Source organism: Telmatherina bonti (assembly GCF_933228915.1).
Source record: "Telmatherina bonti genome assembly, chromosome: 5".
In the NCBI taxonomy this organism is placed as follows: domain Eukaryota; kingdom Metazoa; phylum Chordata; class Actinopteri; order Atheriniformes; family Telmatherinidae; genus Telmatherina; species Telmatherina bonti.
The window spans coordinates 5,391,775-5,415,994 of record NC_136623.1 but is presented as its reverse complement, the minus strand read 5'-3'; the positions used below and the strand labels follow the sequence as shown (position 1 = coordinate 5,415,994).

At 52.2% G+C, this 24,220-nt stretch overlaps 1 protein-coding gene across 1 annotated transcript in view; it reads left to right on the top strand.

Moving 5' to 3' along the window:
- cpne4a (copine IVa) overlaps positions 1–24,220 on the top strand; it is a gene marked incomplete at both ends in the record, with an annotated part of 143,964 nt that overhangs the window by 19,144 nt on the left and 100,600 nt on the right. The window contains 5 exons of the mRNA XM_079240538.1: positions 10,606–10,677; positions 11,684–11,758; positions 12,194–12,277; positions 14,433–14,522; positions 19,995–20,093. Of these exons, the coding sequence (XP_079096664.1) occupies positions 10,606–10,677; positions 11,684–11,758; positions 12,194–12,277; positions 14,433–14,522; positions 19,995–20,093 (420 nt within the window). The remainder of the gene's footprint in view (positions 1–10,605; positions 10,678–11,683; positions 11,759–12,193; positions 12,278–14,432; positions 14,523–19,994; positions 20,094–24,220) is intronic.

The window sequence follows — 24,220 nt, the reverse complement described above, 5'->3', positions numbered from 1 at the left end:
TGTCCCCGTCTGTCTACAGGAGTCCAGCATGCCGTGGTCCCCCCATGTCCCCGTCTGTCTACTGGAGTCCAGCATGCCGTGGTCCCCCATGTCCCCGTCTGTCTACTGGAGTCCTTCATGTCGTGGTCCCCCATGTCCCCGTCTGTCTACTGGAGTCCAGCGTGCCGTGGTCCCCCATGTCCCCGTCTGTCTACTGGAGTCCAGCGTGTCGTGGTCCCCCATGTCCCCGTCTGTCTACTGGAGTCCAGCATGCCGTGGTCCCCCATGTCCCCGTCTGTCTACTGGAGTCCAGCGTGTCGTGGTCCCCCATGTCCCCGTCTGTCTACTGGAGTCCAGCGTGCCGTGGTCCCCCATTTCCCCGTCTGTCTACTGGAGTCCAGCGTGCCGTGGTCCCCCCATGTCCCCGTCTGTCTACTGGAGTCCAGCGTGTCGTGGTCCCCCATGTCCCCGTCTGTCTACTGGAGTCCAGCGTGCCGTGGTCCCCCCATGTCCCCGTCTGTCTACTGGAGTCCAGCGTGCCGTGGTCCCCCATGTCCCCGTCTGTCTACTGGAGTCCAGCGTGCCGTGGTCCCCCATTTCCCCGTCTGTCTACTGGAGTCCAGCATGCCGTGGTCCCCCATGTCCCCGTCTGTCTACTGGAGTCCAGCGTGTCGTGGTCCCCCATGTCCCCGTCTGTCTCCTGGAGTCCTTCATGTCGTGGTCCCCCATGTCCCCTTCTGTCTACTGGAGTCCAGCATGCCGTGGTCCGCCATGTCCCCGTCTGTCTACTGGAGTCCTTCATGCCGTGGTCCCCCATGTCCCCGTTGGTCTACTGGAGTCCAGCGTGTCGTGGTCCCCCATATCCCCGTCTGTCTACTGGAGTCCAGCGTGTCGTGGTCCGCCATGTCCCCGTCTGTCTACTGGAGTCCTTCATGCCGTGGTCCCCCATGTCCCCGTTGGTCTACTGGAGTCCAGCGTGTCGTGGTCCCCCATATCCCCGTCTGTCTACTGGAGTCCAGCGTGTCGTGGTCCCCCATGTCCCCGTCTGTCTACTGGAGTCCAGCATGCCGTGGTCCCCCATGTCCCCGTCTGTCTACTGGAGTCCAGCATGCGGTGGTCCCCCATGTCCTCGTCTGTCTACTGGAGTCCAGCATGCCGTGGTCCCCCATGTCCCTGTCTGTCTACTGGAGTCCTTCATGCCGTGGTCCCCCATGTCCCTGTCTGTCTACTGGAGTCGAGCGTGCCGTGGTCCCCCATGTCCCCGACTGTCTACTGGAGTCCTTCATGCCGTGGTCCCCCATGTCCCCGTCTGTCTACTGGAGTCCTTCATGTCGTGGTCCCCCATGTCCCCGTCTGTCTACTGGAGTCCAGCGTGCCGTGGTCCCCCATGTCCCAGTCTGTCTACTGGAGTCCAGCGTGTCGTGGTCCCCCATGTCCCCGTCTGTCTACTGGAGTCCAGCATGCCGTGGTCCCCCATGTCCCCGTCTGTCTACTGGAGTCCAGCGTGTCGTGGTCCCCCATGTCCCCGTCTGTCTACTGGAGTCCAGCGTGCCGTGGTCCCCCATTTCCCCTTCTGTCTACTGGAGTCCAGCGTGCCGTGGTCCCCCCATGTCCCCGTCTGCCTACTGGAGTCCAGCGTGTCGTGGTCCCCCATGTCCCCGTCTGTCTACTGGAGTCCAGCGTGCCGTGGTCCCCCATTTCCCCGTCTGTCTACTGGAGTCCAGCGTGCCGTGGTCCCCCCATTTCCCCGTCTGTCTACTGGAGTCCAGCGTGCCGTGGTTCCCCATGTCCCCGTCTGTCTACTGGAGTCCAGCGTGCCGTGGTCCCCCATTTCCCCGTCTGTCTACTGGAGTCCAGCGTGCCGTGGTCCCCCATGTCCCCGTCTGTCTACTGGAGTCCAGCGTGCCGTGGTCCCCCATTTCCCCGTCTGTCTACTGGAGTCCAGCATGCCGTGGTCCCCCATGTCCCCGTCTGTCTACTGGAGTCCAGCGTGTCGTGGTCCCCCATGTCCCCGTCTGTCTACTGGAGTCCAGCGTGCCGTGGTCCCCCATGTCCCCGTCTGTCTACTGGAGTCCAGCGTGTCGTGGTCCCCCATGTCCCCGTCTGTCTACTGGAGTCCAGCGTGCCGTGGTCCCCCATTTCCCCGTCTGTCTACTGGAGTCCAGCGTGCCGTGGTCCCCCATTTCCCCGTCTGTCTACTGGAGTCCAGCGTGCCGTGGTCCCCCATGTCCCCGTCTGTCTACTGGAGTCCAGCGTGCCGTGGTCCCCCATTTCCCCGTCTGTCTACTGGAGTCCAGCGTGCCGTGGTCCCCCATGTCCCCGTCTGTCTACTGGAGTCCAGCGTGCCGTGGTCCCCCATTTCCCCGTCTGTCTACTGGAGTCCAGCATGCCGTGGTCCCCCATGTCCCCGTCTGTCTACTGGAGTCCAGCATGCCGTGGTCCCCCATGTCCCCGTCGGTCTACTGGAGTCCTTCATGCCGTGGTCCCCCATGTCCCCGTCTGTCTACTGGAGTCCTTCTTGCCGTGGTCCCCCATGTCCCCGTCTGTCTACTGGAGTCCAGCATGCCGTGGTCCCCCATGTCCCCGTCTGTCTACTGGAGTCCTTCATGTCGTGGTCCCCCATGTCCCCGTCTGTCTACTGGAGTCCAGCGTGCCGTGGTCCCCCATTTCCCCGTCTGTCTACTGGAGTCCAGCGTGCCGTGGTCCCCCATGTCCCCGTCTGTCTACTGGAGTCCTTCATGCCGTGGTCCCCCATGTCCCCGTCTGTCTACTGGAGTCCAGCATGCCGTGGTCCCCCATGTCCCCGTCTGTCTACTGGAGTCCAGCATGCCGTGGTCCCCCATGTCCCCGTCTGTCTACTGGAGTCCAGCATGCCGTGGTCCCCCATGTCCCCGTCTGTCTACTGGAGTCCTTCATGCCGTGGTCCCCCATGTCCCCGTCTGTCTACTGGAGTCCTTCTTGCCGTGGTCCCCCATGTCCCCGTCTGTCTACTGGAGTCCAGCATGCCGTGGTCCCCCATGTCCCCGTCTGTCTACTGGAGTCCTTCATGTCGTGGTCCCCCATGTCCCCGTCTGTCTACTGGAGTCCAGCGTGCCGTGGTCCCCCATTTCCCCGTCTGTCTACTGGAGTCCAGCGTGCCGTGGTCCCCCATGTCCCCGTCGGTCTACTGGAGTCCAGCGTGTCGTGGTCCCCCATGTCCCCGTCTGTCTACTGGAGTCCAGCGTGTCGTGGTCCCCCATGTCCCCGTCTGTCTACTGGAGTCCAGCGTGCCGTGGTCCCCCCATGTCCCCGTCTGTCTACTAGAGTCCAGCGTGTCGTGGTCCCCCATGTCCCCGTCTGTCTACTGGAGTCCAGCGTGCCGTGGTCCCCCCATGTCCCCGTCTGTCTACTGGAGTCCAGCGTGTCGTGGTCCCCCATGTCCCCGTCTGTCTACTGGAGTCCAGCATGCCGTGGTCCCCCCATGTCCCCGTCTGTCTACAGGAGTCAAGCATGGCGTGGTCCCCCATGTCCCCATCTGTCTTCTGGAGTCCAGCATGCCGTGGTCCCCCATGTCCCCGTCTGTCTACTGGAGTCCAGCGTGTCGTGGTCCCCCATGTCCCCGTCTGTCTCCTGGAGTCCTTCATGTCGTGGTCCCCCATGTCCCCTTCTGTCTACTGGAGTCCAGCATGCCGTGGTCCGCCATGTCCCCGTCTGTCTACTGGAGTCCTTCATGCCGTGGTCCCCCATGTCCCCGTTGGTCTACTGGAGTCCAGCGTGTCGTGGTCCCCCATATCCCCGTCTGTCTACTGGAGTCCAGCGTGTCGTGGTCCCCCATGTCCCCGTCTGTCTACTGGAGTCCAGCATGCCGTGGTCCCCCATGTCCCCGTCTGTCTACTGGAGTCCAGCATGCCGTGGTCCCCCATGTCCTCGTCTGTCTACTGGAGTCCAGCATGCCGTGGTCCCCCATGTCCCTGTCTGTCTACTGGAGTCCTTCATGCCGTGGTCCCCCATGTCCCTGTCTGTCTACTGGAGTCGAGCGTGCCGTGGTCCCCCATGTCCCAGTCTGTCTACTGGAGTCCTTCATGCCGTGGTCCCCCATGTCCCCGTCTGTCTACTGGAGTCCAGCATGCCGTGGTCCCCCATGTCCCCGTCTGTCTACTGGAGTCCAGCATGCCGTGGTCCCCCATGTCCCCGTCTGTCTACTGGAGTCCTTCATGCCGTGGTCCCCCATGTCCCCGTGTGTCTACTGGAGTCCAGCGTGCCGTGGTCCCCCATGTCCCCGTCTGTCTACTGGAGTCCAGCGTGCCGTGGTCCCCCATGTCCCCGTCTGTCTACTGGAGTCCAGCGTGTCGTGGTCCCCCATGTCCACGTCTGTCTACTGGAGTCCTTCATGCCGTGGTCCCCCATGTCCCCGTCTGTTTACTGCAGTCCAGCATGCCGTGGTCCCCCATGTCCCCGTTTGTCTACTGGAGTCCAGCATGCCGTGGTCCCCCATGTCCCCGTCTGTCTACTGGAGTCCAGCGTGTCGTGGTCCCCCATGTCCACGTCTGTCTACTGGAGTCCTTCATGCCGTGGTCCCCCATGTCCCCGTCTGTTTACTGGAGTCCAGCATGCCGTGGTCCCCCATGTCCCCGTCTGTCTACTGGAGTCCTTCATGCCGTGGTCCCCCATGTCCCCGTCTGTCTACTGGAGTCCTTCATGCCGTGGTCCCCCATGTCCCCGTCTGTCTACTGGAGTCCTTCATGTCGTGGTCCCCCATGTCCCCGTCTGTCTACTGGAGTCCAGCGTGTCGTGGTCCCCCATGTCCCCGTCTGTCTACTGGAGTCCAGCGTGCCGTGGTCCCCCCATGTCCCCGTCTGTCTACTGGTTTTCAGCGTGTCGTGGTCCCCCATGTCCCCGTCTGTCTACTGGAGTCCAGCGTGCCGTGGTACCCCCATGTCCCCGTCTGTCTACTGGAGTCCAGCGTGTCGTGGTCCCCCATGTCCCCGTCTGTCTACTGGAGTCCAGCGTGTCGTGGTCCCCCATGTCCCCGTCTGTCTACTGGAGTCCTTCATGCCGTGGTCCCCCATGTCCCCGTCGGTCTACTGGAGTCCAGCGTGTCGTGGTCCCCCCATGTCCCCGTCGGTCTACTGGAGTCCAGCGTGTCGTGGTCCCCCATATCCCCGTCTGTCTACTGGAGTCCAGCGTGTCGTGGTCCCCCATGTCCCCGTCTGTCTACTGGAGTCCAGCATGCCGTGGTCCCCCATGGCCCCGTCTGTCTACTGGAGTCCTTCATGCCGTGGTCCCCCATGTCCCCGTCTGTCTACTGGAGTCCAGCGTGCCGTGGTCCCCCATGTCCCCGTCTGTCTACTGGAGTCCTTCATGCCGTGGTCCCCCATGTCCCCGTCTGTCTACTGGAGTCCAGCATGCCGTGGTCCCCCATGTCCCCGTCTGTCTACTGGAGTCCAGCATGCCGTGGTCCCCCATGTCCCCGTCTGTCTACTGGAGTCCTTCATGCCGTGGTCCCCCATGTCCCCGTCTGTCTACTGGAGTCCAGCGTGCCGTGGTCCCCCATGTCCCCGTCTGTCTACTGGAGTCCAGCGTGCCGTGGTCCCCCATGTCCCCGTCTGTCTACTGGAGTCCAGCGTGTCGTGGTCCCCCATGTCCACGTGTGTCTACTGGAGTCCAGCGTGCCGTGGTCCCCCATGTCCCCGTCTGTCTACAGGAGTCCAGCGTGCCGTGGTCCCCCATGTCCCCGTCTGTCTACTGGAGTCCAGCGTGCCGTGGTCCCCCATGTCCCCATCTGTCTACTGGACACCAGCATGCCGTGGTCCCCCATGTCCCCGTCTGTCTACTGGACACCAGCATGCCGTGGTCCCCCATGTCCCCGTCTGTCTCCTGGAGTCCAGCGTGTCGTGGTCCCCCATGTCCCCGTCTGTCTACTGGAGTCCAGCATGCCGTGGTCCCCCATGTCCCCGTCTGTCTACTGGAGTCCTTCATGCCGTGGTCCCCCATGTCCCCGTCTGTCTACTGGAGTCCAGCGTGTCGTGGTCCCCCATGTCCCCGTCTGTCTACTGGAGTCCTTCATGCCGTGGTCCCCCATGTACCCGTCGGTCTACTGGAGTCCAGCGTGTCGTGGTCCCCCATGTCCCCGTCTGTCTCCTGGAGTCCTTCATGCCGTGGTCCCCCATGTCCCCGTCTGTCTACTGGAGTCCTTCATGCCGTGGTCCCCCATGTCCCCGTCTGTCTACTGGAGTCCTTCATGTCGTGGTCCCCCATGTCCCCGTCTGTCTACTGGAGTCCAGCGTGTCGTGGTCCCCCATATCCCCGTCTGTCTACTGGAGTCCAGCGTGTCGTGGTCCCCCATGTCCCCGTCTGTCTACTGGAGTCCAGCATGCCGTGGTCCCCCATGTCCCCGTCTGTCTACTGGAGTCCTTCATGCCGTGGTCCCCCATGTACCCGTCTGTCTACTGGAGTCCAGCATGCCGTGGTCCCCCATGTCCCCGTCTGTCTACTGGAGTCCAGCATGCCGTGGTCCCCCATGTCCCCGTCTTTCTACTGGAGTCCAGCATGCCGTGGTCCCCCATGTACCCGTCTGTCTACTGGAGTCCTTCATGCCGTGGTCCCCCATGTCCCCGTCTGTCTACTGAAGTCCTTCATGCCGTGGTCCCCCATGTCCCCATCTGTCTACTGGAGTCCAGCATGCCGTGGTCCCCCCATGTCCCCGTCTGTCTACTGGAGTCCAGCGTGTCGTGGTCCCCCATGTCCCCGTCTGTCTACTGGAGTCCAGCATGCCGTGGTCCCCCCATGTCCCCGTCTGTCTACTGGAGTCCAGCATGCCGTGGTCCCCCCATGTCCCCGTCTGTCTACTGGAGTCCAGCATGCCGTGGTCCCCCCCCATCCCCGTCTGTCTACTGGAGTCCAGCATGCTGTGGTCCCCCATGTCCCCGTCTGTCTACTGGAGTCCAGCGTGTCGTGGTCCCCCATGTCCCCGTCTGTCTACTGGAGTCCAGCATGCCGTGGTCCCCCCATGTCCCCGTCTGTCTACTGGAGTCCAGCATGCCGTGGTCCCCCCATGTCCCCGTCTGTCTACTGGAGTCCACCATGCCGTGGTCCCCCCCCATCCCCGTCTGTCTACTGGAGTCCAGCATGCTGTGGTCCCCCATGTCCCCGTATGTCTCCTGGAGTCCTTCATGCCGTGGTCCCCCATGTCCCCGTCTGTCTACTGGAGTCCAGCGTGTCGTGGTCCCCCATGTCCCCGTGTGTCTACTGGAGTCCAGCGTGTCGTGGTCCCCCCATGTCCCCGTCTGTCTACTGGAGTCCAGCGTGTCGTGGTCCCCCCATGTCCCCAGCATCGTAGCATACAGAACGGAAGTCTATGTTCCGTATTCAACCAGACTTACTCTACCAAGGGAAACATGTTGTATAAATGGCTGCCCTCGATATTCTGAATATTTTGACTATTTTCATTGTGATCATCAGTCCTGATACGGCGATGCTGAACCTGGTGGGGGAGGTAGGAAAGGAAGGAGAGGAGAGAAAGATGCAGAATTAAAGTGTGAAGAGAAAATTTGTCTAAGCTGCCAAAATACCACTATACACACACACACACACACACACACACACACACACACACACACACACACACACACACTGCTGCAGTACTATAGTTCTACAGGATACCTAATATAGAATAGTATTGATATGTAAGAACATGTAAACATACCTCCAGGGAACCTGACAACATCAGCAACATTCAGTAAAAAGCAGATTGAAAGAGGAGAACTTTGTGGGCGTGCACGTGTGAGTGTGCATGTGTGATCATGGGGCAACAGCGAACCATATGTCTGTAAGGGGACCACAGCCAGACCCCAAAGCGTCAGGAAGGAGCCCGAGATCCCCAGGACCCGGTGAGCCCAGAGCAGAGGAGGCTCCCGGACAGGACCCCAAGGCCTGACGGAGCACAGAGTAGCACCGGGCGATGGTGAACAGGCCCAGCAGGCGCCGAGGTGCGGGCAGTATGGAGAACCAGAACCCCATAGGAGAACCAGCACCCCATAGGCCCCAGGACCCACCCAGAACCTGCTCACCTACCCAAAGCCCATATTTTGTGAGGCTGATATGGACGTATGGACACCTGAGTGTGGCTCCCGCCACCCGTCATTCCAACACCTGCTTGTGCTCCAATCATCAGAGCTTCTGTGTGTGTGCTGCAGGTTTTCCTTTGGGAGTCCACCCGTTCTTATAAAAACCTGAATCCTACACCTGCTGGCCTCACGTTCCACGTACAGGTGACGCAGTATCTTGTTCAGATGAGGCTCCGCCCACACAGGTGTCTGCGTTTCTGTATTCTGCTCACCTGGAGATTTTCATATTTTGTTGTTCAGTTTTGGGGGGGAAATGTTCTCGTTCTGCTTCCGGAGCTCCGAGATGTGCTGCTCCGGTGCTTCTGGATCAGGATAGAACCTGGTTTTATTCAGCCTTGTCTGCATCTCCCCCTGATCAGCTCTTTGGTCGACGCCTGACGTGTTTCAGCAGGTTTTAAACGTCAGAACATAGTTTGTCTTTCACAACTAAATGTGCTGCTTTCAGTGGAAGGTTAAAGGTCAGCAGAAACACCGAGGTGCTCCGAGGCAACAGCCGGCCTCCGGCTTCCATCCAGGATCCGTCTAGATGAGGAACGTCTGGGAAAACATTCAGGCTGAAAGCAGAAGTGCTTCATCGGAAGCTTCTGGACTTCCGGGCAGATTTCCCAACTATAGTTTCCTGTGAGGCGACGAAGACGTGTTTCTCCAGGCAGAGCTGAAGAAGTGGAGCTGCTGAGCGTGTGATGAAGCCGCCTCCTCATCACCATCTCCGTCTGCCAGCAGCTTGCCTCAGATGAACCGCCAGATCCTCCAGATGACTGACGGAGCCGATTCTGTTCTCCTGCGGAAGACGCAGCTTTGCTTCAAAACCGGAGAGCTTCCAGGAACGCCGCAGGATCCAAGATGACGGCAGGATTCGAGATGTCTGCAGGATCCAAGATTTCGGCAGGACCCAAGATGTCGGCAGGATCCAAGATGGCCCCAGGATCTGAGATGTCTGCAGGATCCAAGATGTCCGCAGGATCCGAGATGTCTGCAGGATCCAAGATGTCCGCAGGATCCAAGATGTCTGCAGGATCCAAGATTTCGGCAGGACCCAAGATGTCGGCAGGATCCAAGATGGCCGCAGGCTCTGGTTCGTCTCCAAACATGTTGAAAAACAAAGTTCCTGAAAGAAGATGGAAGGATTTCCATGTTTGTCCCAACAACCGTCGGTCTGGAGGGATTTCTGCTGGTATGGTGTAAATCCTCCCTTCTGATTGGTCAGTGTGTGATGACATCATCGTCCACTCACGAACTTTCTGTCGTAACATTTTGATTTGTCTGCACTGCGAACAAAACAATGTCTCCGTCTGCTTTCATGACCTGATAGTGCTGGTGCTCTACCGCCTCCAACGCCACCACGTCCAACGTCGCTACGCCGCTTCTAACATTGCCACAACGTCTCCAACGCCTCCAACGTCTCCATCGCCTCCAATGCCTCCAACCCCTCCATCGCCTCCAATGCCTCCAACCCCTCCAACGCCTCCAATGCCTCCAACCCCTCCAACGCCTCCAAAGTTTCCAACACCTCCAACGTCTCCAACGCCTCCAACGCCTGCAACGCCTCCAACGCCTCCAACGTCTGCAACGCCTCCAACGCCTCCAACGTCTCCAACGCCTGCAACGCCTCCAACGCCTCCAACGTCTCCAACGTCTCCAACGCCTGCAACGTCTCCAACGCCTCCAACGTCTCCAACGCCTCCAACATCTCCAACGCCTGCAACGTCTCCAACGCCTCCAAAGTTTCCAACACCTCCAACGTCTCCAACGTCTCCAACGCCTGCAACGCCTGCAACGCCTCCAACGCCTGCAACGTCTCCAACGCCTCCAACGTCTCCAACGCCTGCAACGTCTCCAACGCCTCTAAAGTTTCCAACGTCTCCAATTCCTCCAACGTCTCCAACGCCTGCAACGTCTCCAACGCCTCCAACGTCTCCAACGTCTCCAACGCCTGCAACGCCTCCAACGTCTCCATCGCCTCCAATGCCTCCAACGTCGCCAATGCCTCCAACGCCTGCAACGTCTCCAACGCCTCCAAAGTTTCCAACACCTCCAACGTCTCCAACGCCTCCAACGTCTCCAACGTCTCCAATGCCTGCAACGTCTCCAACGCCTCCAACGCCTCCAACGTCTCCAACGTCTCCAACGCCTGCAACGCCTCCAACGTCTCCATCGCCTCCAATGCCTCCAACCCCTCCAACGCCTCCAATGTCTCCAACGCCTCCAAAGTTTCCAACGTCTCCAACGCCTGCAACGCCTCCAACGCCTCCAACACCTCCAACACCTCCAATGCCTCCAATGCCTCCAACACCTCCAACGTCACCACGCCGCCGTTGTTCTAACAGTAAACAGTAAAAAAAACCCTACATTTAGAAAAACTTCTGGTATGTTTTTAAGGCGTCATGACAACGTTTTCCAGAAGTTTATCATCAAACCGTATCAGGTGTCTCTGGACCTGGGGGGGGGGTCACATGATCATGAATAAAGATGGCGGACGGATAGCAGGAGACTGATCCCGGATATGTTGGTTTTTCTGCAGATCATCTCCCAGAGGAAACTGTCCAAAGCTCTGCTCAGACCTGGAGGCACCGTGGGAAAAGCCATCATCACCGTGAGTCTGGAACAGATTTACAGGGACGGGTCTCTGGTCTGGGGTCTCTGGTTCGGGGTCTCCGGTCTGGGGTCTCCGGTCTGGGGTCTCTGGTCTGGGGTCTCCGGTCTGGGGTCTCCGGTCTGGGGTCTCTGGTCTGGGGTCTCCGGTCCGGGGTCTCTGGTCTGGGGTCTCCGGTCTGGGGTCTCTGGTCTGGGGTCTCCGGTCCGGGGTCTCTGGTCTGGGGCCTCTGGTCCGGGGTCTCTGGTCCGGGGTCTCTGGTCTGGGGCCTCTGGTCCGGGGTCTCTGGTCCGGGGTCTCTGGTCTGGGGTCTCTGGTCTTCATCTGGAATGCCAGGATCTGTGGACCCAGGTCCAGGTCCAGGTCCAAACCCCAGTCCAGGTCCAAACCCAGGTACAGACCCAAACCCAGATCCAGGTCCAGAGAGTCCGGTCTCAGTAGAACCAGAACCTGATCCCTCCCATTAGAACAGAAACTGCCCCCCCCACCAGGGAATAAGGAGGAATCTCTGTGTGCCGGAGACAGGCGTGTGGAAAGTTAGAATTTATTGTTGTTTAATTTTAAGTGTTTTTACTACGGTGGCCCTGAAGTGTCAAGCCGCAACAAAAGCTGCATCAGTCTTCATCAACCTTCCCAAAAGGCTCATTGGAGAAACTCTAGAGGCCCTTCAGGGCCACCGTACTTTCGCCCGAGCAGCAGAAGCCTCTGAAACGCGTTGAAAAGCTTCTGGTTCCAACGAGCAGCGTGGAGTTAGAACGAAGGAAAACGCCGCTGCAGGCTTCTGAGGACTGAAACCATCCTCTCCCGAGCCGAGAGGCTTCATTCTGAGCTGCTTTCCTTCTTCTTCTCTCCGTCGTTTTCAGCCTCCATGCTGCGTCAGACAGACCCCCAGCCGGAGCGAGCGGCGCTCCTCGGGTTCCTTGTTCTGTTTTCAGCCTGGTGTGAATGTTGAGTGTTTGTTGTGGATTAATGATGGTGTCCCTGCCTGGTAATGATGTGTTTCCAGATCACAGCCGAGGAGCTGACGGGAAACGATGACTACATCGAGCTCTCCTTCAGCGCCAGGAAACTGGATGATAAGGTACGGCGCTGTTACCGTCCTCACAAACAGCAGTTTAACTCAGCGTCGGAAGTGCAGAAAGCTCAAGGAGGAAACAAAACGGAAACTTTCAGCAGCTTTCATGTCAAGTAATCAAGATTGGTCCTAAAACTCTTCTCTGCTGGAGCCAGCCGCCTCTAAAGATGCTTTTTTACTCCACCAGAGAGGAAATAATGAGGGAAACATGAGACGTCCGTCCTGAAACGAGATCAAGACAATCAGAGGGAATCTCTGTATGCTGGGGACAATATCGTCAAACTTCTCAGAAATATGTTTCATGAATCCCCATTTTATCACACAGACAGGCAAGCTGATCTACAGAGGATGTTTAGATCAGAAGAACGAGATTTTAGCATGAAGTGAACGACTTCAGGTGAGCAGAAACAGACTTTGTGTACAAAATGTTTTTGTTTTCAGGACTTCTTCAGCAAATCGGATCCATTCCTGGAGATCTACAGGCTGAATGATGACGCCACCATGCAGCTTGTCTACAGAACCGAGGTACAAACATTCCCGTGCTGCTTTACAAACCTGCTCTGCACAGGTTTGAAGGCAGCAGGAAAACAACTAATCACACAAAGACATGGAAGTAAAACTCACTGCAGCTGATTTTTGCATAAATCATTTGAAACCTTTGATTTCAGTCTGATTTAAGTGAAACTCAGAGTTGCAGATCTTTATGTAAGGAAATGGTGCGTTTCAGGCCAGTAAACATTTCCAGCGCTCTGGTCCAGTTTGTTGAACACATGAGAGAAGAACTGAGTTGCTGCAGGAAGTAGTTTCCATCATCACCTTCACCTGAGCCAGATTCAGATGAGGACAGCCCGACCGTGGCAGCCTCAGTCAGGGGCGGAGCTAGTAGGGAAATCTGATTTGCCACGCCAGGTGATTGACAGGTTACTGGAGGAGAACAGAAACCAGTTTGAAATTGTTTTTTAATTATTCATCCTGTAAAAATATTGAAATGTGGCCACTGATGTTAGCCTGATGTTAGCATGATGTTAGCATGGAGCTAGGTAGCAGGCTAATCTGTTTCTGTGCTAACACTGGATACGCTGTGTGTGTCGGTGTTGGGCGGCTTGTTGAAATCTCCACCGTGAACCCAGCTGCACCAGTAAGATCAGTAAAATAACAAGATGGAGGCAACAGGAGCTTGGCTGCTGGATGGACGGGGACAGGATGCAGAGAGTTGCAACACCTGGAAGACACACCTGGTCACACACGTGTGATCATGAGGTCATGTGATCATGAGGTCATGTGATCATGTGGTCATGTGATCATGTGTTCATGTGGTCATGTGTTTGTGATCATGAGGTGATGTGATCATGAGGTCATGTGATCATGTGATCATGAGGTCATGAGGTCATGTGGTCATGTGATCATGAGGTCATGTGATCATGTGATCATGAGGTCATGTGATTATGTGTTCATGTGGTCATGTGTTTGTGATCATGAGGTCATGTGATCATGTGATCATGAGGTCATGAGGTCATGTGGTCATGTGATCATGAGGTCATGTGATCATGTGATCATAAGGTCATGTGGTCATGTGATCATGAGGTCATGTGGTCATGTGATCATGTGTTCATGTGGTCATGTGTTTGTGATCATGAGGTCATGTGATCATGAGGTCATGTGAGCATGAGGTCATGTGATCATGAGGTGATGTGGTCATGTGATCATAAGGTCATGTGATCTTGTGGTCATGTGATCATGAGGTCATGTGATCATGTGATCATGATGTGATGTGGTCATGTGATCATGTGGTCATGAGGTCATGTGATCATGAGGTCATGTGATCATGAGGTGATGTGATCATGTGGTCATGTGATCATGAGGTCTTGTGATCATGAGATGATGTGGTCATGTGATCATGTGATCATGAGGTCATGTGATCATGAGGTCATGTGGTCATGTGATCATGAGGTCATGTGGTCATGTGATCATGTGATCATGAGGTCATGTGATCATGAGGTCATGTGGTCATGTGATCATGTGATCTTGTGGTCATGTGATCATGAGGTCATGTGATCATGTGATCATGATGTGATGTGGTCATGTGATCATGTGGTCATGAGGTCATGTGATCATGAGGTCATGTGAGCATGAGGTCATGTGATCATGAGGTGATGTGGTCATGTGATCATAAGGTCATGTGATCTTGTGGTCATGTGATCATGAGGTCATGTGATCATGTGATCATGATGTGATGTGGTCATGTGATCATGTGGTCATGAGGTCATGTGATCATGAGGTCATGTGATCATGAGGTCATGTGAGCATGAGGTCATGTGATCATGAGGTGATGTGGTCATGTGATCATAAGGTCATGTGATCTTGTGGTCATGTGATCATGAGGTCATGTGATCATGCGATCATGATGTGATGTGGTCATGTGATCATGTGGTCATGAGGTCATGTGATCATGAGGTCATGTGATCATGAGGTGATGTGATCATGTGGTCATGTGATCATGAGGTCTTGTGATCATGAGATGATGTGGTCATGTGATCATGTGATCATGAGGTCATGTGATCATGAGGTCATGTGGTCATGTGATCATGAGGTCATGTGGTCATGTGATCATGTGATCATGAGGTCATGTGATCTCAGGCTGGTTTCAGGCCTGACCTTCACGTCTCTCTCTCTCCATCAGACCGTCATGAATAACCTCAATCCCGTGTGGAAAACCTTCAAAGTGTCTCTCAACTCGCTCTGCAGTGGAGACCACGAGCGCAAGCTGCAGGTATACACACACACACACACACACACACACACACACACACACACACACACACACACACTTCATGCTGAGCTACATTAAACACATTCATGTCTTCGTAACATGACGACTTTCTAACAGTTTGCCTGCGTCTGATTGGCTGATGAGGTCTGACTTTGGGTCATCATCATCCTGAGTCTGGTCTCCAGTCTGGACTAGACTCTGGACTGGTCTCTGGTCTGGTCTCCAGTCTGGACTAGACTCTGGTCTGGTCTCTGGTCTGGTCTCCAGTCTGGACTAGACTCTGGTCTGGTCTCCAGTCTGGACTAGACTCTGGACTGGTCTCTGGTCTGGTCTCCAGTCTGAACTAGACTCTGGTCTGGTCTCCAGTCTGGACTAGACTCTGGTCTGGTCTCCAGTCTGGACTAGACTCTGAATAAACATGTTTACAGCAGGAATAAACATGTTTACAGCAGAAATAAACATGTTTACAGCAGAAATAAACATGTTTACAGCAGAAATAAACATGTTTACAGCAGAAATAAACATGTTTACAGCAGAAATAAACATCTTTACAGCCTGGTACAAAAATCCATTTTAGGTTTAATAGGTCAGGTTTACCTTCATGACAACAGTGGGGGGAGTGAATTTTTTTTTCTAACTTGCCCGTTTAAAAGTAATTTAATCTTGAAATTCGGCATATTTAGGGGCGTGTCTTTTTGATTGACAGGTCCCTGATCTCCCACTTCAAGTCAGAAGAACGTAGAACAACCGCGGTTTTTAGCCGATTAACAACGTGACTTAGCTAAGGGGAGGAATCAGGGTGAAAGAATTTAGGAAAGTGGGTGGCCGCTGGGATAGGGTGGGGGTGTGTATGTGGGGTTATGTTGGTGGTACAGGGAAGTGATGGGGTGGGTGTACAATGAGGAGTGTGAATGTGGATAGAGGGGTGTAGGGAGGTGTGTGTGTGTGTGTAGAGTGGGGTATGCGTGTATAGAAGAATGGGTGTTTATAGAGGGAGCAGGGATGTGTGTGTGAGGGGGTGTGTGTGTGTATAAAGAAGGGAGTGTGTGAATGGGGTCTTAGTAAGGGGGTGCGTGTTAAAGTGTATATAGAGGGAGCTTGTGGGGGGGAGGTGTTATAAGGTGTGTATGTGTGTATAGGGGAGTATGTGAGTGGGGGCACGGGGGTAGGAGAGTGTGTTTGAGCGTGTGTCAGAGAATGGGTGGATAGGGTGTGCTTAAGGAGGAAGTGTGTGTGTGTGTGGGTGCGTGGAGGGTCTTGGTGCTCGGGGAGCGCTGCTGGTGCGCTGGGGTGCGGCCTGGCTGCCGCTCGGTGGCGGTCTGGGGATCCCGGCCCTCCGTCGGTGTGGGCTGGGCCCTCTGCCTGCGGGGGTGGGGGGTTGCTTCCGGGCTCTTGGGGCCGTGGGGCCCGCGCTCTGTCTGCCCTGGGGGGCCGGTGCCCGGCGGGGCCGGTCCTCGCTGGTCCGGGCCTGCTGGGGCCTGTTCCCCCTGACTGCGGGGGACTCTGGCTGGGACCCCCCTCTGCCTCCTCCTGGGTCGGTGCATGGCTGGCTCCGGGGTGGGGCGGTTGGGGTCTGCGCCTGGGGGTGGCTGCCAATGGCCCGGGTCTCGGGGGTACTCCTGGCGTGCCTCTTGCCTTTGTGTGGGAGGGGTCACACTGGCATGATCTTCTCTGAACACGTTCCACTCTGCATGTTCTGCATGTGACACAGTCACCGAGTCGTCTGCAGGTTTATTCACTAACAGCAGCTAGTTTTCTCATTTCTGTTTGTTTCTCATTTATATTTAACTTTTTACATTCATAGTTTAGTTACTATGATCTAAAGTTGGCTTGTATGTGTATGTATATGTGTTCATACTGGCAAGTGCGTATATGTTTGTACGTATGTATGTGTGTGTATATATACACACATATATATATATATATATATATATATATATATATATATATATATATATATATATATGTGTGTGTGTATATGTGTATATGTGTGGGTATTTTTTAGTTTGTTTTTTTTTCTCTCCCTTTATCTCTCCCTTTATCTCTTTCACTTTTCTTATGAGGTGTTTTTTCTCCTTTCTCTTTCTGTCTTTCATCTGTCCTCTCTGGTCCAGCAGTACAAACTCTACATTTCAAACAACAATACAAAATAAATATAGAAATAAAATAAAAATTCAGAAAGTCAAGGGGATCATTATATCTATAAAGCTTCCCTTGGCAGAGAAAATTTGCTCAGCAGAACATCAAAACAAAAAAAAAACCAAAACGTGACTTAGCTTTAGCCTGCTTACCTCCGTTAGCTGGTTAGCTTCTGTTATCTCCAGGTTAGCTCGGTTAGCTCTTAGCTACAGAAAGCTCAGAGTTCAATCGATGTCAATCATCCGCCATGACGCTCACAGCCCCCCTCTCAGCTCCGCCTCTTTGCCCATATTTGTATTTTCTGGGTGAGACGACACGCATGCTCCTGCCAAGATGGTGATGGTAGGAACCGCCCACCGAGCTTCAATTCAGCTCTTCAGAAACCTACGGGGGACGTCATGGAGGCTCCGCCCATCTTTTTATACAGTCTATGCTCTCTACTGCTTTTCAATTCCTTTATGTTCCCCGTTTCTTTTGTTTTGCATCTATTTTATTTTTTTATTTTTATTGCCATGTTTTGGGTGTAGGACGAAAAGTGGCTAGCTGGCAGGAGTCCCTGAATGCACCGTCAGGTGGATGTGGGAGCTCCTGGCGGCTCTGACCGACCTCTAGCAGGTAGAAAATCCCTGCTCTGCTTTTCGGAGAGGAATCCTCTCAGCTTGTCTTTGAATGAAGCGGTGAGGTTGACAGCTCATTAAAACCTCGCAGGTAGATGAAGAGGGAATCTCTTCTCTTTAATCTGTCGATTCGTTTGTGTGGAGAGGAGGGTTCGTACAGCTGCCTTCGCTTTAATGAGCAGTCCATCAATCACCTTAATTTATGAACATTCAGAAGGTACGAAGCCTCGGATTTAAATGCTCACCGCTTGACACCCGTTGACCCAAACCTCCAGCTGATCCTTTATCACCAAGAAATACAAAAACAGCTTCCATTTCATGCTTTTTCAACCTTCCAGTGCTTCATATCTGATTCAATACATGCAGCAAGTCTGCAGAAATCCTCGTCTTTGTTCCAGTTCATTCTCTGCTCAGCTGTTTTTCTCCACTAAAGCAGTGAGAGCTGTCTTAAAGTCATGGTTCCCCTGCTACGTTGCTCCTGCTATTGTAATAAATAACACTTTTTTCTGTTAGAATTGACATATTTGTGTTGTTTGGGGGCTTTATCTGGTAATAAAATAGGTCAGAGTGTAAAAATGGTGATCAGATCATGGAGGAGAGGCGGTAACGGGAAATAAAATAATACCAAACATGTCTGTGGGAAAACATTTTATGTCTATAATGAGGAAACAAATCGTATCGTCTGCGAGTCATCTGTCCGATGACAGACGGAAACGGTGAACCTGAGAGGATTGAGAGGAAGTTCATCTGGTCACAAATCTGCCGTGTCGTAGAAAAATGCCTGATTTCTTCTTTATGCTTCATGTTTGTCGGCGTTACGGAGACTTTCTGATTCCAGACTGCATGTATGTGCAGAACAACACGATGCCATCAGCATTCATAGGGGTCCTCAGAGAGGCGGGAAAGATGGGATGCTGCAGACTAAATGCTCCGCTAGTTCAAACTCCTGCATGAATGTATGAAAGTAAACCAGCAGAGGAGAAACAGAGCTGGCTGTTGGGCTGGAAATTCACGAGATGGTGATCTTTCTGTTGCTTCCTGTTGCTACCTGTTACTTCCTGTTACTCGTACACAGTCAGCAGGTTTCTATTCAGGATTCTGCCCCTTCTGCTTTAAACTTAGTTTCTGTTCATACCAGATATGAGATTATAGAATATTGTCAGATTTATTTGCTTTTTAAAAGAAAGAAAGATGCCTGACCAACATGGTCCACACAGTTCATATGGTCCAAATATTCCACGTGGTTCACATGATCCATATGGTCCACACAGAGAAGGTCCACATGGTGTCGGTCTAACTGGTCCAGATGGTCCACATGGTCCACACAGTCCACATGATCCCGGTCTACATAGGCCACCAGTTCCCCATGGTTCCCATTGTCCACATGGTCCCCATGGTCCACACGGAGACTGTCCACAAGGCGTTGTTTCACATGGTGTCGGTCTAACTGGTCCACATGGTCCACACGGTCCACATGGTCCACATAGGCCCATTGCCCATAGGTTCCCCATGGTGCCCATTGTCCACATGGTCCCCATGGTCCACATGGTGTCGGTCCACATGGTGTTGGTCCACATGGTCCCCACTGTGTTGGTCCACATCGTCCACACTGTGTTGGTCCACATGGTCCACATGGTGTCGGTCCACACGGTCCACACTGTATTGGTCCACATAGTCTACACGGTGTAGTTCCAGATGGTGTCGGTCCACACAGTCCAGATGGTGTCGGTCCACATGGTCCACATGGTGTCGGTCCACACGGTCCACACTGTATTAGTCCACATAGTCCACACGGTGTAGTTCCAGATGGTGTCGGTCCACACAGTCCAGATGGTGTCGGTCCATATGGTCCAGATGGTGTCGGTCCACACAGTCCAGATGGTGTCGGTCCATATGGTCCAGATGGTGTCGGTCCACACGGTCCAGATGGTGTCGGTCCATATGGTCCAGATGGTGTCGGTCCACACGGTCCAGATGGTGTCGGTCCATATGGTCCAGATGGTGTCGGTCCACATGGTCCAGATGGTGTCGGTGCATATGGTACAGATAGTGTCGGTCCACATGGTCCAGATGGTGTCGGTCCACATGGTCCAGATGGTGTCGGTCCACATGGTCCAGATGGTGTCGGTCCACATGGTCCACATGGTGTTGGTCCAGATGTTGTCGGTCCAGATGGTGTTGGTCCAGATGTTGTCGGTCCACATGGTCCAGATGTTGTCGGTCCACATGGTCCAGATGGTGTCGGTCCACATGGTCCACATGGTGTTGGTCCAGATGTTGTCGGTCCACATGGTCCACATGGTGTTGGTCCAGATGGTGTCGGTCCACATGGTCCACATGGTCCACATGGTGTTGGTCCAGATGTTGTCGGTCCACATGGTCCAGATGGTGTTGGTCCAGATGTTGTCGGTCCACATGGTCCACATGGTGTTGGTCCAGATGGTGTCGGTCCACATGGTCCACATGGTCCACATGGTGTTGGTCCAGATGTTGTCGGTCCACATGGTCCACATGGTGTTGGTCCAGATGTTGTCGGTCCACATGGTCCAGATGGTGTTGGTCCAGATGTTGTCGGTCCACATGGTCCAGATGTTGTCGGTCCACATGGTCCAGATGTTGTCGGTCCACATGGTCCAGATGGTGTCGGTCCACATGGTCCAGATGGTGTCGGTCTAGACTTTTAACAGCATGGCGTGTTGTGCTTCTGTCCACCCAGTGCACCGTGTGGGACTGGGACTCCAACGGAAAACACGACTACATCGGTGAGTTCGAGGCCAGCTTCAAAGAGATGAGGGGAGCCATCGACGGACGGCAGGTGAGACAACGTTCTCCTCCACATGAACATCTCTGCCAACATGCATGTTTCCATCTGTAAACACACAAACCTGCAGTGGATCACATCATTTATCCGCTGCCATGTCGGCGCTGCATGTTGTGTGTGTTTGTGTTTGACTGCATGGAAGTGAAACAGAAATCTCCCTGATGGGCAGGTATCTCCACGCTCACTCCTTCACCTGCACAATCAATTTTATGGCCCAGCGAGTGTGAGTCTGAGCGACACCGCCGCTCAGCCACCGTGACATCTTCCAGTGAGACAGGAGGGAAAACACGGCAGCATGGAGGCAACCTGACAGGCTGAAGATGGAGCTGCTGCCTCTGAATCTCAGCCCGTGGACGCTGCAACACTCTGATACACGCGTCACATCCGTTCACACATCCATCCATCCAAACCTGCTGCCTGCAGGTCCTTGAATATAGGAAATAAACAGACTGGCTTGTGCCGGTATCTTGTATACCTGGGCATACGTGCGATGGACTCTGTCCTCTTTTTGTATGAAAATTGCTTTAAAATGTAAAATATGTTGATTTTTCTTGACAAATGGAAAAGAAGCCTGGTTAATGCAGGACAAGGTGTGTTTCCGGGGTAAAGGCAGCTTTCATCCCAACGATTCACACGAAATATTTATCTCTAATCAACACAAAACGAGAACGTTCACATCAGTCCTGCAGTTTTTCCAGGTTTGTTTTTATTTTTTAACCCAACAGATTCAATTCAATTCAATTCAACTTTATTTATATAGCATCAAATCACGGCAATGCCATCTCAAGACGCTTTACAGACAGAGGGGAAAACATAATGAAGGCCAATTCATAACAGCCTATATAAGGAAACCAACAGATTGAGTTGAGTCCAACTCAATCTCCCATCCTGAGCAAGCACACTGGCAACAGTGGGAAGGAAAAAACTCCCTTTTAACAGGAAGGAAACCTCCGGCAGAACCCGGCTCAGGACAGGCAGCCATCTGCCTCTGCTGTGTGGGGGGAAGAGGACAGAAAGACAACAGACAACAGGAACTGCTACTCCCGGCCAGGGAGACCTGCTGAGACAGGAGACATACATGTTAATGATGCAACACTGTTATTGGAGGGGGGGAATAAAAGAGAGCGATAAAGAGAAAGAAGCTCAGTGTATCAGGAAATGTCCCTCAGCAGTCTAAACCTATAGCAGCATAACTAAGGGATGCTAACCATCCCTAGCTATAGGACTTATCAAAAAGATAAGTCTTCAGCCTCGTCTTAAAGGTGGGGAGGGTGTCTGCTTCCCTAACACTAACTGGGAGCTTATTCCATAAGAGAGGGGCCTGATAACCAAAGGCTCTGCCTCCTGCTCGGCTCTTTGAGACTCTAGGAACCACAAGTAAGCCTGCAGTCTGCGAACGAAGTACTCTACTTGGTATATAAGGAACTATGAGGTCTTTGATATATAGTGGTGCCTGGTTGTGGAGGGCTTTATATGTAAGGAGAAGGATTTTAAATTCTATTCTAGATTCAACAGGCAGCCAATGAAGAGAGGCTAAAACTGGAGAAATATGATCTCTCATGCTGGTTCTGGTCAGGACTCTGGCTGCAGAATTCTGGATCAGCTGAAGGCTTTTCAGGGCATATTTAGGACAGCCCAGTAATAGAGAGTTACAGTAATCTAGTCTCGAAGTAACAAAAGCGTGAACCAGTTTTTCTGCATCACTCCGAGACAGAATGTCCCTAATTTTGGCTATATTACGTAAATGAAAGAAGGCTGTTTTAGTAACCTGCTTAATATGTGGACCAAAGGACAGGTCAGGGTCAAATATTACTCCAAGGTTTCTCACTGTAGCACTGGAAGCTAAAGTAATGCCATCCAGGTTCATTACAAAACTGGAAAATTTAGCTCTGAGTTTTTCAGATCCAACGAGAATTACTTCAGTCTTATTTGAGTTTAAGAGGAGAAAATTTCTAGACATCCAAGTCTTTATGTCTATGAGACAATTTTGTAGCCTATTGGGCTGATTTGTTTCATCTGGTTTAAAGGATAAGTATATTTGAGTATCATCTGCATAACAATGAAAGTTTATTCCATGCTGTCTAATGATTTTTCCTAAAGGGAGCATATATAGCGTGAAGAGTATTGGTCCAAGTACAGAACCTTGAGGAACTCCATGACTTACTGTAGTTTGGGAGGAGGACTTGTCATTTACATGAACGAACTGAAGTCTATCAGATAAATATGATTTAAACCAGCTTAACGCTGTACCTGTAATTCCAATCACCTGTTCTAGTCTTTGTAACAGAATGTTATGATCGACTGTATCAAATGCAGCACTAAGATCAAGCAAGATAAGTACGGACACAAGTCCTTTGTCTGAGGCCATAAGAAGGTCATTAGTAACTTTCACCAATGCTGTCTCAGTACTATGATGAGCTCTAAATCCTGACTGAAACTCCTTGCATAAATTATTTCTGCTCAGATGGGCATGTAGCTGAGCAGAAACTATTTTCTCCAGAATTTTGGACATAAACGGGAGGTTAGATATAGGTCTATAATTTGCTATCACCTCTGGATCCAGAGATTGCTTTTTAAGTAAAGGCTTGATTACAGCAGTTTTAAATGATTGTGGTACATATCCTGTCACTAAAGACATATTGATAAGATTTAGTAGTGATGTATTAATTAAAGGGAAAATGTCCTTAAAGACGCTCGTTGGGAGAGGGTCTAAGATACAGGTGGATGGTTTAGATGAAGCTATTATTTTAGTTAATTCAGAGGGTTGGACAGGACAGAAACTATTTAGACACAAGTCAGATCCTGGTTCTAAGGATGCTTCGGAGACCACAACAGGCTCAACATTATAAGTAGAAGGAAGAATATTGTGAATTTGATCTCTAATAGTATCAATTTTATTCCTGAAAAAATACATGAAATCATCACAGCTAAGTGAGAAAGGAATACATGGCTCCACAGCGCTCCGGCTCCTAGTAAGCCTAGCTACAGTGCTGAAAAGAAACCGAGGGTTGTTTTTGTTTTCCTCTATCAATGATGAATAATAAGCTGTTCTTGCCGTACGTAAGGCTTTTTTGTATACAATTAAACTTTCTTTCCAGGTTAAGCGAGACTCCTCTAGTCCTGATGAACGCCATCTGTTTTCCAAACGCCTTGATGCCTGTTTTAGAGCTCGAAGCTGGGAATTAAACCAGGGAGCCTTCATAATCTTACCTAATTTCTTCTTCTTTAGGGGAGCAACATTATCCAAGGTTGTACACATTGAAGCTGTTATAGTATCAGCATGTTGATCAATCTGAGCAGGAGTAAGGCTTAAAGGGGGACTCTCAGTCATGCTAACACATGGTAGATGTGAAAAAATTGATTCAATTGATTGTTTAAATTTTGTAATATTATTGTCTGATAAACATCTACTATAGTAGAATTTATTTTTGGTCAGTGAGTAATCAAATAAAGTGAATTCAAAGGTTAATAAGAAGTGATCGGAGAAGACAGGGTTTTGAGGAAATACTTTGAGCTTATCAGTCTCAATACCAGATGTTAGAACCAGATCAAGAGTATGACCATGAGAGTGAGTGGCTCCATGGACATTTTATGAAAACCCAATTGAGTTTAGAATAGAGCTATAGAAAATGTTGAAACTATCATTTTCATGGTCAACATGAATATTAAAATCACCTAGTACAATGACCTTATCAGTAGTCAGCACTAACTCAGACAACAGATCAGGGAATTCGGTCAGAAACTCGGAGTAAGGTCCAGGTGGGCGATACACTAATGCTAAAAGGAGCGGTTTCTCTGAATTCCATTTTGGATGAGATAAATTTAATCAGGAATTCAAAGGATTTATAGTTAGTTTTGTGCTTAGGATTAATTAAAAATTCTGACTTAAAAATAGCTGCAACACCTCCTCCTCTGCCTGTAGTTCTAGGAATGTGAAAGTTTAAATAGTTAGCTGGCGTAGCTTCATTAATACTAACATAATCCTCTTGCTGTAACCAGGTTTCCGTAAGACAGAATAAATCAATGTGGTGATCACCTATCAAGTCATTGACTAATAAAGACTTATTTGGGAGGGATCTGATATTCAGTAGGCCACACTTTATTGTCTTATTTTCAGATTT